The sequence below is a fragment of the Electrophorus electricus genome, chromosome 16 (assembly GCF_041902795.1).
Source record: "Electrophorus electricus isolate QZ-2024a chromosome 16, ASM4190279v1, whole genome shotgun sequence".
NCBI classification, from domain to species: domain Eukaryota; kingdom Metazoa; phylum Chordata; class Actinopteri; order Gymnotiformes; family Gymnotidae; genus Electrophorus; species Electrophorus electricus.
In genome coordinates, this window is record NC_137512.1 from 26,215,116 (window position 1) to 26,227,500 (window position 12,385).

The 12,385-nt window shown below is 47.5% G+C and overlaps 2 protein-coding genes across 4 annotated transcripts in view; one reads left to right on the top strand and one right to left on the bottom strand.

Annotated features, from left to right (window-relative positions):
- zcchc14 (zinc finger, CCHC domain containing 14) overlaps window positions 1–6,632 on the bottom strand; it is a 41,885-nt gene extending 35,253 nt beyond the window's left edge. For both annotated transcript variants that reach the window (XM_081698568.1, XM_035532102.2), the window contains exons 1-2: window positions 5,101–6,632; window positions 2,715–2,841 (exon numbers count right to left, since the gene is read on the bottom strand). In XM_081698568.1, the coding sequence (XP_081554694.1) occupies window positions 2,715–2,841; window positions 5,101–5,763 (790 nt within the window). In that variant the 5' untranslated portion in view covers window positions 5,764–6,632. The remainder of the gene's footprint in view (window positions 1–2,714; window positions 2,842–5,100) is intronic.
- Window positions 6,633–8,303: 1,671 nt separating this feature from the next.
- jph3b (junctophilin 3b) overlaps window positions 8,304–12,385 on the top strand; it is a 38,811-nt gene continuing 34,729 nt past the window's right edge. The window contains exon 1 of one of the 2 annotated variants that reach the window (XR_014117429.1): window positions 8,304–10,386. Coding sequence is in view for 1 of the 2 variants with exons in the window: in XM_035531922.2 (XP_035387815.1) it covers window positions 10,005–10,386 (382 nt within the window). In the remaining variant the exon portion in view is untranslated. The remainder of the gene's footprint in view (window positions 10,387–12,385) is intronic. The other variant, XM_035531922.2, reaches the window with a different exon arrangement.

Genomic DNA, 12,385 nt, shown 5'->3' on the forward strand with positions numbered 1-12,385 from the left:
GCACGTGGTGTATGTATGTGACGTGTACGTGGTGAGTGCATGCGCACGTGGTGTATGTATGTGGCGTGTACGTGGTGTGCGCGTGCGGTGTATGTATGTGGCGTGTACGTGGTGTGCGCGTGCGGTGTATGTATGTGGCGTGTACGTGGTGTGCGCGTGCGGTGTATGTATGTGGCGTGTACGTGGTGTGCGCGTGCGGTGTATGTATGTGGCGTGTACGTGGTGTGCGCGTGCGGTGTATGTATGTGGCGTGTACGTGGTGTGCGCGTGCGGTGTATGTATGTGGCGTGTACGTGGTGTGCGCGTGCGGTGTATGTATGTGGCGTGTACGTGGTGTGCGCGTGCGGTGTATGTATGTGGCGTGTACGTGGTGTGCGCGTGCGGTGTATGTATGTGGCGTGTACGTGGTGTGCGCGCGGTGTATGTATGTGGCGTGTACGTGGTGTGCGCGCGGTGTATGTATGTGGCGTGTACGTGGTGTGCGCGCGGTGTATGTATGTGGCGTGTACGTGGTGTGCGCGCGGTGTATGTATGTGGCGTGTACGTGGTGTGCGCGCGGTGTATGTATGTGGCGTGTACGTGGTGTGCGCGCGCGGTGTATGTATGTGGCGTGTACGTGGTGTGCGCGCGCGGTGTATGTATGTGGCGTGTACGTGGTGTGCGCGCGCGGTGTATGTATGTGGCGTGTACGTGGTGTGCGCGCGCGGTGTATGTATGTATGTGACGTGTACGTGGTGTGCGCGCGCGGTGTATGTATGTATGTGACGTGTACGTGGTGCGCGCGCGCGGTGTATGTATGTATGTGACGTGTACGTGGTGCGCGCGCGGTGTATGTATGTATGTGACGTGTACGTGGTGCGCGCGCGGTGTATATATGTATGTGACGTGTACGTGGTGCGCGCGCGGTGTATGTATGTATGTGACGTGTACGTGGTGCGCGCGCGGTGTATGTATGTATGTGACGTGTACGTGGTGCGCGCGCGGTGTATGTTTGCATGTGACGTGTACGTGGTGCGCGCGCGGTGTATGTTTGCATGTGACGTGTACGTGGTGCGCGCGCGGTGTATGTATGTATGTGACGTGTACGTGGTGCGCGCGCGGTGTATGTATGTATGTGACGTGTACGTGGTGCGCGCGCGGTGTATGTATGTATGTGACGTGTACGTGGTGCGCGCGCGGTGTATGTATGTGGCGTGTACGTGGTGTGCGCGCGCGCGGTGTATGTATGTGGCGTCTACGTGGTGTGCGCGCGCACGGTGTATGTATGTGGCGTCTACGTGGTGTGCGCGCGCGCGGTGTATGTATGTGTCATCTACGTGGTGTGCGCGCGCGCGGTGTATGTATGTGACGTGTACGTGGTGTGCGCGCGCGCGGTGTATGTATGTGACGTGTACGTGGTGTGTTCACACGCACATGTAGTGTATGTGTGTGTGTCTGTGTGTAAGGGAGTAAGCACACTCACTCACTTTTCAAGCTGATCCAGGCAAGTGATAGGGACCAAAAAATCCAAACCAAAACCAATAGACTGGAGGAAGAATCTGACCCAGGACCAGACCTTAAGGATCTGACCCAAGACCAGTCCATAAGGATCTGACCCAGCACCTGTCCTTAAGGATCTGACCCAGCACCTGTCCTTAAGGATCTGACCCAGCACCTGTCCTTAAGGATCTGACCCAGGATCAGTGCTTTTGGATACACGTGTAACAGCAGCTACACGTGCTGAAGTATCTCAATTCATTCCTCTCAGCTCTGTTCACACACGTGTTACTTCTCCACGGCATGCCCCACATGACGGACAAACACACACACACAAAGCTCTGTTCACTCTGTATTATTTCACCATGGCATGCCCCGCATGACGGACAAACACACACACACAAAGCTCTGTTCACTCTGTATTATTTCACCATGGCATGCCCCGCATGACGGACAGACAAACACAGACGCGCGCACGCATACACACACACAGATCTATTCACACACAGTGTTACTTCACCACAGTGTGCCCCACATGACAGACAAACAGTTTGACAGCCTTCACACACTCACTCACCCACCCACACCCATACACCATGCCTACAGTCCAACACAGCTGGGAAAGTTCTCACACCATCTTACACTGAACAGTGTAAGAGAAACGTGTGAGATCCATCGAGGTTCCCAACGCCATTCAGTCAACACCACTACACAGTGCCAGTACAAAATAAAGCTCAATTTATTATGGATTATTTTGGGTTTTTTAATTAATTATATATTGGTTTAAATAACTGCATGCTTTAATAATTATAGGCTCTACATGTTATAAGTTCAGTACAGAGAATCACGAATACCCTTAACCAAATGGATTCACACCCCACTGACACAAAGGTCCCAGATACGCCATAACAGCACCACACTCGCTGCTCTCGGCCTGAGCCTAATCCTGGGGATTCATTAGACCACATCAGCACTTTTCTCTGCTCTAAAGGGGCTTTAGGCTGAATAATAATTATTATCCAGAGATGCTACAATTCTTCCAAATAATCATATTAACCTCATTAAATGGAGGAAGATGAGACCAGAGTTTCAGTACAATGTTTCAGTACAGTGTTTCATTAGTGTTCCAGTACAGCGTTTCAGTACAGTTTAGCTGTGGTGAGTTTAGCTGTGGTGAACCTGTGTCAGTGACCTGTCAGTCATATTTCCATGGTGACTGTGTTTGGTGTGACGCCCACCTTTTCCAGGTTTCCCTGAATGACTTTTTATTGGCAGCTCCAGACAACAGGGGGTAGCTGTCGGGGTCATGACCTCTGGCACTAAACCCTCATCTGTCAGGCCCACCACTGCCTCTCGCTGGACAATCTAGATAAGGGGTCAAAGATCAAACAAAAGTCATGGTCGAATATAATTAAAACTGACTATCATTCACAGGTATTAGTTTGCCCCAATGTCACTCAGGAGCACAGTACTGCCCCAGTCGGCTGACATGACGCGCTACGCTCCCGACAGCCCGTGGTGCCATGGGGACACAACGCGCTACGAGTGCTGCTGTTTCTGCTCCATGTGATCATGATTTTGCATTTTGGGGGAGAGTAGTTATGGAAACCCAAAGATTTGGGCATCTGGGCAACACACCTCCCTGAATGATTAAATAGACTAAATGATTAAATTTTCATGATATGAAAATATCTATGAGACAAATGACAAACATCTTGAAAAGTTAGCATCACAAAATATCTTTCATATCACAAAATTGTAAGATATATGGAACTGTAGACACACGGGGAAAATGGCTTTAAAAAGTGACAAACAGAATTGTGATGAGCGTGAGAGTCATGGACATTTAGCCGTAATTAGCAGTACAAAACCGATGTGGTAAAATAATTTCTATTTGTTCTGTCAACTTTATGTTAGAATAAACATTCTTTGTTTATTTCTGATTGGTGGATAAAGCTTGTTTGGAACATCCCACCTGCCAGCGTAAGACTGAGCCAGTACGTGGTCAGCGTCTCTAAACGCCTACTGAACTGGAATAACTTACTCCCTGTCCATAAATCAGCATTCAGCACATACGCAGGGTGTAAAACTGACCCCAGATCAGGCCTGGTCCTTGCTGTACGCTGTGAAAGCAGATGTCCCAATCGCTCAGCCCACTCCTGCCACATCTAGACACACAACCCACAGCCCAGAGGCTCCTGCAAGGCCTGGCGAGGACATGTGGAGAATGCTGGGGCCACCGGCAGCCTCTCAACCATTCAGAGTTCGGGGGGTTTCCCAGTCCATGACTAACGCTGAACAGCAGAACTGAGCAGAGCGACAGGACAGACCTGCCGAGGACCAGCTCTCTCTGCGCTGGAGGGAGAGGGAGTTAACCAGAAGCAGACCTGCTCTCAGAACAGTAACCGCTCACGTATCCATGACATCAGCCCAGGAGAGTTCCGTTCACGGTGAGGTTCGTTTGTATGCATGTGTGTTTCTGTCGATGACGGGTCCCAGACTGAGAGCTCAAGTGTAAGAGATGGCTTCACTGTTTGTGTGAATCAAAGGAGAACTCCACACAGAAGGCTGACTTCAGCTCCCAGGAATGTGCTGAGGTGAACTTCATACCAGCCAAAACCAACAAAACACTAAAAACACCACATCTTCCTCATTGGACCCGGTACTTTCCCTCTCTCACACACACACTCACAAACATTAAAACATTGAGCATTTGTGTGTGCATGCAAGTTTTAATTTTAAAAAAATATTAAAACTAATTGGTTTAATAAACGTAATAAAACTTTTTTTTTTAAGTAAACGTTGTGTCCTGTCCTCAGTGTGATGCAAATCATACTGTACCCTACAACCCTACAATGGATACCCTACAAATCTGTACCCTATAATGTACCCTACAAGCCTGTACACTATACCTTATAACTATACCCTACAAGCCTGTACCCTACAACCCTGTACCCTAAAATGGATACCCTACAACCCTACCCTATACCTTATAACTGTACCATATAATGGATACCCTACAACCCAACCCTATAATGGATACCCTACAACCCTACTTTATAATGGATAAACCCTATGATTATAAAATATAAATATACCTTATAACTGTACCCTACAGCTATAATGGATAAGCCCTATGACTATAAAATATAATGTACATGTAAATATACCTTATAACTGTACCCTACAGCTACAATGGATAAATAAACCCTATGACTATAAAATGTAAATATACCTTATAACTGTACCCTACAGCTATAATGGATATATAATGGATTCACAGCAGAGGTCATACGGGGACAACATGCATGTTTAACTCATAAAGCTAATTTTCCTTCTTTCACTGGAATCAGAAGTTAAAAAATAAATTAAATTACAAGATTTATTATGTGTAGTTACACATTAATTTTGGCTTCATCATTAAATAATTTAAAATATCAATTTAGCTATAAATATAAATATGCCCTAAATATACCCTAAACTATAAATATACCCTGTAAATATACCCAGGATTAAATTGAGATGGGCTCTTTCGTACTCGGGACCCCGATATAATTCTCAAATGTTTCGTAAACAGACAAAGCCTGAAGGGCAAGCGTGCGCAGGTGAGGGCGGCCAGCCTACCTTGGCGCAGCAGGACAGGTGGGCGCACGCGCTGATGTACGCAGGCGTGGTGGTGGCACCCGTCGGCGCTGCCGGTGAGCCGGTGCGGCCCCGGTGCGGCGGTTCCGGAGCGGTGATGCGGGTGAGCTGCTGCCGTAATACCTGCTTCTGGTGGAAGCTAAACGCCGGGTGGTTGGACGCCATGGTGAAGAGCAGCTGGACCTGCTCGCGCGTCTCCGCGGCGCTCAGCTCGAGACCAGAACTGGAGATGATGGAGTCGGTGTGCGCGAGAGTTCGGAACAAGATCCCCGCCGCCACGCGGTTGTCTGAGCTCAGCAGCGCGAGCGATATGAGCAACTTACTCCGCACGACTTCATCCGTGATGTCGGTGAGGTCCGCGAGGTCGGCGGGGCTGTTGGCTTTGATCTCCGCGTCCCGGAGGGAGTGATAGTCCTTACGGGCCAGGTCCTCCAAGCACGCGCCCAGGAAACGCAGCTCCACAGGCACGCAGAGGTCCAGCAGGCCGCAGAGGAAGTCCGCGCGCTGCGCGGGGCTGAGCACGGAGAACCAGCGGTACACGCCCTCCCTCTGCACAGAGCCGCGACCCTCCACCATCTCAACCGCGCGAGCGAACGGACGTCGGACACTGCGCGGACTCACAGGCTCGTCCAAAGACACGAACATTCACGAGCGCTCTACTGGAGCAGGAGGCTCAGCGTGCCCGCCCTCCTAACGCAGAGCACGCGGCAGTAACGGCACTGGTTCATCCTCGTTTTATAAATAAGCGGTTGCATTATTCCTATAAAACAGTTCCAAGTGTGGAAAAAGTTGTTTAACGAAACGAAGCACGCGACCGTGTGTTTACGGAGTTGGAGAATCGGCGGAGCTCGTGGCGTGTCTTCTTTCCCAGCTCGAGGACCCCACGTCAGCCGGTTATGGAGCGGAGCCTCCGCCGCTCTGCCTGGCGCGGGACGTCGAGCACTGTATCGGTGCCATTTTAGCGGCCGGGACGCTTGGAAATCCTACTTCTCGGACACTGTCCTCCGCGTGGCTACCGCTAAAACCGTGTGGGACCGTCATCCAGCGAGCGAGCTCTCGCGTGAAGTCGAACAGTTCTGTAGTTCGACTCTAGAGAGAAAACAAACGGATCGTTCTGTCTCGTGAATTCCACGAGACCGTTCCGCTCCGTAAACAGCTGTCAGGCCCGAGGTGAGAGTGCCGTGTTGTGTTGCGAGGCCACCCACGCTCCACGCACGCACCCTGCCCACGCAGTGACGCGATTGGCCGCGGCGTGTGTCTGTAACGCTAACGTGCACGAGCCGTGGGCTGAGACTCAGCTCAGCACAGGATCTCTCGCGTATCTGGAATACATGCACGCGTGAAATATACGGCTGAAGCGTGTTACATGTACCGTGTGGATGTGACGTCAGTCTCTTAACGGCAGTGGATATCACACCTGAAATTCAAGCCTGCGTAAAGGCGACACGCGCTCTTCTGTAAGCCCATAGCCCCTATAAATAGAGTTCAGAGGGCCACGGTGTCCCGTGCGTCGCTGTGAGGACTCACGGGGAGGAGAGTGCACGGGAGCGTCGGGAACGGCCGCGTCACTCCGCCCCGCTCGTGCCGCCCGCGTGAACACTACGGAGTTTAGGATGAAGTCTCGCGGTCCAAACCCTTAAGTTAAGGACGACACACGCTAATATTCCGTTACTCTCCAATCGTGCTTATTTTCCTGGTTCCACAAGATTAAAAGGCTGCAGTGATGTATTGAGTGTGTTTTGTGGTTTATTCCAATTCGCCTTTTTGTGCATATACTTCTCTTTAAAGTATCTTTCGCAGTGAACATTTAACGTGACTGATCAAAACCGAATAAAAACAAGTTAAAAGTTTAAATTCATAAACAACACCTACATCATGCATTTGTGTTAATTAGCACTTTTAAGAAAGCGAAATGAGATAATCCGAGGCTTCCTGAAACATAAACAGTAAATAAAATACAAAAATACTCGTTTTTATCATAACAAGACACGGAACGCTGACAATATATAATTTTGCTGACAATATATAATTTATTTTAGCGTCATAACTTGAATTTGATCTAGTACTGTATTGCACTGTTCCCATAACACCACCAGAGGGCGCGATTAGCTCTCTTGAGCAGCGCTTGTCTGGTGCAGTTTTTGTGCTGGAGACTTTGAGCATTAGCAAACCTTAGCAAATTTTACCTAATCCTTTCTTAAGGGTTAACGTGTTATTTTGTGCTTCCAGGACTGAAGGAACACGCTGACAGTGCATGCATGTTGATAAGGACATGCGTTCTTTCATGTTCATACAGACACGCTTTGTTACTTATGTCATCTTGTGTGTGATAGCATTCAGAGCCTGACAGGTTGAGATGGCTGAGATGTCTGCTGGCTTATTCTCAGCCTCTGGTCGTACTTGGACAGCTGACTGTGGCTGGGATGCCAGATAAAACCTCACACATGCAGGAGATGTTATTGGCACCCAGATGTACCACAGACCCTGGAGTCCCCTCCCCCCATGCTGAGAACTCCTGCCCCTGGGGTAAAGCCACACTTGAGTTTAATGTCTTGGGCATTCATAGCCATATAGTCTCATTTCATGTGTTTATAAAAGCACAAAAGCCTTTTGCTTCCTAAAACACCTGTCATACTTCACACCCTCCTCTATCTCTCTCTCTCTCTCACTCCCACACTCTCTCTCACTCCCACATTCACTCTGTCTCTCTCTATTATCTCCCCCCCCCCTCTCTCTCTCTCTCTCTCCCTCTCTCTCCCACACTCTGCAGGCTTGGCTATTCTCATAAACTCCCCCGACCTGCATTAATACTAATCAAGTTTAGCAAAGTGAGATGAGCTGAACTGGATCCATCAGCTCACCTAACTTGGTGTGCGTGTGTGTGTGTGTGTGTGTGAGTGTATATGTGATAAGAGCTCATCTTGATAACAGCTGTCATCAGGAGATACAGTGAGAGTAACAGTGATGGGTCAGCACTTCCGCTTGACCTCTTTACCTGGACGTGTGTGTGTGCTGGTTAGATGGGGAGGTGTGTGTGTGTGTGTGTGTGAGTGTGTGTGTGTGTGTGTGTGTGTGTGTGTGTGTGTGTGTGTGTGTGTGTGTGTGTGTGTGTGCTGGTTAGATGGAGAGGTGTGTGTGTGTGTGTCTGATAAGTAGACCTGGAACTGATGGGATAAATGAGTATACACTTACACAGATACACATACACTTACAGGTACACAGGTATGTGCACACACAAAAACAGGTACACACAGGTACATACACACACAAAGGTACACACAGGTAAACACATACATAATCAGCACATCACATCAAATGTCCTCCTTTACAATATCTGTCCTTAAATAAAAAATGCATTTTTTCTATTAAATTGTCCTGTTCCTTCGATCTAAGACCAAATCATGAAAAACGTGCATAAATTATGCAAAGGAAAAACATTAATGACTATATGTGCATATCAACAATTGCTTCAGTAACCCTCTCAATGTGATGAAAAAAACTACACTTAGCCACACTACACATACCCACACTAAACACAAATACAGTTGGGTTTTCCATACCCACACTAAACACAAACGCATTTGCGTTTTCCATATCCTCACTAAACACAAACACAGTTGGGTTTTCATTTCCATACTAAACACAAACGCAGTTAATCTCTTGCCATAAGCTGTCATTAGTTGATGTCTTATTTTTGAGTGTGCAGAAAGTCAGACATTTCAAAGAGGGATGGTTTTGAGGTGGCGTCTACGGTTAGAATTAGAAAAAGCAGCATCTGCAGCACTCGCTGGCTTGCGTAGTTTGAAAAAGGTGTGTGTTAGCACAGTGCCTGTGTCTTTAAGAGTAAAGAGAGGAAGAGAGAGTGCGTGAGAGCAGAGATCCTGTCTCTTTAAGTGGGGGAAGAGAGGCAGTACAGGGGAGGGGGTGTTTGGCTGGGATGGAACAGTCCTGCAATGAGCAGATCTAAGAGAGAGAGAGAGAGAGAGAGAGTGCGCGACTGGAGAACACGGACAGGGGGAGGAATAAGACGACAACAGAGGAGAAAACCAGCAGCGATCCATGCGAAGCAGGTGTGCCGTGCGCTTCAGAGAGGGGGGCGACATCGGGGAGAGGGGTCTGTCTGTCTCATCAGCAGCCGCGCAGGAGTCAGCGCAGAGGAGCAGGAGGCTAGGCAGAGGAGTAAGAACGTCAGCGCCGTGGCCGATGCCTGCCTGCGTGTGTTCAGGAGACCGCACTGCTTCTGGCTGAGCGCTCAAGCCCATCCCACTCTCCTCCCGTGTGGTTCTGTTGCGCTGTTTTTCCTGCTCTGCTTCTCTCCGTCAGCGTGCACGCCATGAGGGGCGTTGTGGCTGGGCACTGAGGCTCTGGAGGGGTGCAAGTGTCGCGAGAGCCCACCCTGTGCCCACCCTCCCGCTCTCCTCGCGGGGGTTCGCGTTTCTAGGCGGAGCCTGGTACTGTGAGGATCAGGCCGTGATCTCCTGGGGGAGGGGGTCGTCGTCACGGCGCTGGTGGTGACCAGGAGTGGTGCATGGCAGGAGCAAGCATTCTCCTGTCTCTGAAACGCGGCCACAGGAAAGTGGATCGGGAATAATGCAGCATTCCATGAGGACCATGGTGTGAGAGGGTGTGCATCGCCTCCGCTCGGAGTGACAGGAGCCATCAGACTTTCTCTTTCTCTTTTAGCATCTTTTTCACCCGTCGCTGTGTTCAACAGTTGAAACAGAGCGTTCCCTCCTCTGCCACCCCAGGCCACACCCCTCTGCCAGGCCACACCCCAGGCCACACCCCTCCCCTCCCCTACCCATTTCTTTGGTTCCTTCTCCTCTTTTCTGTTCCTCTTCTTTTCTTTTTGAAATTTGGGGGTTTTGCCAAAACCTGTTTCATGCATGTCCACTGGGGGCAGGTTCAACTTTGACGATGGGGGCTCGTACTGTGGCGGGTGGGAGGAAGGGAAGGCCCACGGTCACGGCATCTGCACGGGCCCCAAGGGCCAGGGCGAGTATGGTGGATCCTGGAGGCAGGGCTTCGAGGTGCTGGGCGTCTACACCTGGCCCAGTGGGAACACGTACCAGGGCACCTGGGCACAAGGCAAGCGCCACGGTCTGGGCGTGGAGACCAAGGGCAAGTGGGCATACAGGGGTGAGTGGACGCACGGATTTAAGGGCAGATATGGAATTCGGGAGAGTACCGGGACCAGCGGCAAGTACCAGGGAACTTGGACTAATGGGTTACAGGACGGCTACGGCACGGAGACATACTCAGACGGAGGTGAGATGTGTTCAGCTTCACACACAAGCACACACATACTTAGGCTGTTGGTGTCAGTGTGTCAGGGTGTTGAGAGTGCTCCTTGGCAAACACTACACCTGCACATGGTGGGACAGTCTGTTAGAGCTGCTATTCTGTGATTGGTCACAGTGTGTGCTTGTGTGTGGGTTCAGGACTTTGGTCTCTTCTTCCTTTGTTCTGTTGTGGTTTTTTTTAATGAAACTTTATTATTTATTCTTTATTCATGTAAGTTGATTTTTGTGTGTGTGTGTGTGTGTGTATGTGTGTCAACATGCAAGTGAAAGGAGATCAATATAGAAGCCTAAATAAAGGCCATCAGTACCAGACAGCCTACCAAAGAGAGAGAGAAAGAGAGAGAGAGCGAGGGAGAGAGAGAGAGAGAGAGAGAGAGAGAGAGAGAGAGAGAGAGAGAGAGAGAGAGTGAGGGAGATATCATCATTTGAGGGCATCTGCAACACTTATAAAACACATAAACACCCATTCTGTTGAAAACATCATACTGTTCTAAAGTCAGTCTGAGCTCACAGCGTGAACAGAAGACACAGGCAAGCTCAAGACAGAGTGCTGACCCCAGAGCAGAGTGGGAGGTGAAGATCAGTTACAGGATCCAGATATAGGATATAGAGGTGTAATGATATCTAATGGTAAAGGTTTAGGATATAGCGGTGTAATGATATCTAATGGTAAAGGTTTAGGATATAGAGGTGTAATGTTATCTAATGGTAAAGGTTTAGGATATAGAGGTGTAATGATATCTAATGGTAAAGGTTTAGGATATAGAGGTGTAATGATATCTAATGGTAAAGGTTTAGGATATAGAGGTGTAATGTTATCTAATGGTAAAGGTTTAGGATATAGAGGTGTAATGTTATATAATGGTAAAGGTTTAGGATATAGAGGTGTTATGTCATATAATGGTAAAGGTTTAGGATATAGAGGTGTAATGTTATCTAATGGTAAAGGTTTAGGATATAGAGGTGTAATGTTATCTAATGGTAAAGGTTTAGGATATAGAGGTGTTATGTTATATAATGGTAAAGGTTTAGGATATAGAGGTGTAATGATATCTAATGGTAAAGGTTTAGGATATAGAGGTGTAATGATATATAATGGTAAAGGTTTAGGATATAGAGGTGTAATGATATATAATGGTAAAGGTTTAGGATATAGAGGTGTAATGATATCTAATGGTAAAGGTTTAGGATATAGAGGTGTAATTATATCTAATGGTAAAGGTTTAGGATATAGAGGTGTAATGATATCTAATGGTAAAGGTTTAGGATATAGAGGTGTAATGTTATCTAATGGTAAAGGTTTAGGATATAGAGGTGTAATGTTATCTAATGGTAAAGGTTTAGGATATAGAGGTGTAATGATATATAATGGTAAAGGTTTAGGATATAGAGGTGTAATGATATCTAATGGTAAAGGTTTAGGATATAGAGGTGTAATGATATCTATTGGTAAAGGTTTAGGATATAGAGGTGTAATGTTATCTAATGGTAAAGGTTTAGGATATAGAGGTGTAATGATATATAATGATAAAGGTTTAGGATATAGAGGTGTAATGATATATAATGGTAAAGGTTTAGGATATAGAGGTGTAATGTTATATAATGGTAAAGGTTTAGGATATAGAGGTGTTATGTTATCTAATGGTAAAGGTTTAGGATATAGAGGTGTTATGTTATCTAATGGTAAAGGTTTAGGATATAGAGGTGTAATGATATATAATGATAAAGGTTTAGGATATAGAGGTGTAATGATATCTAATGGTAAAGGTTTAGGATATAAAGGTGTTATCTTATCTAATGGTAAAGGTTTAGGATATAGAGGTGTAATGTTATCTAATGGTAAAGGTTTAGGATATAGAGGTGTAATGATATATAATGATAAAGGTTCTCATGCTATAAACTAGGTTGTTTCAGACTGACGTGGCTGTTTTTTGAGATTTTTTGAGATTTTTTTCAATACATAA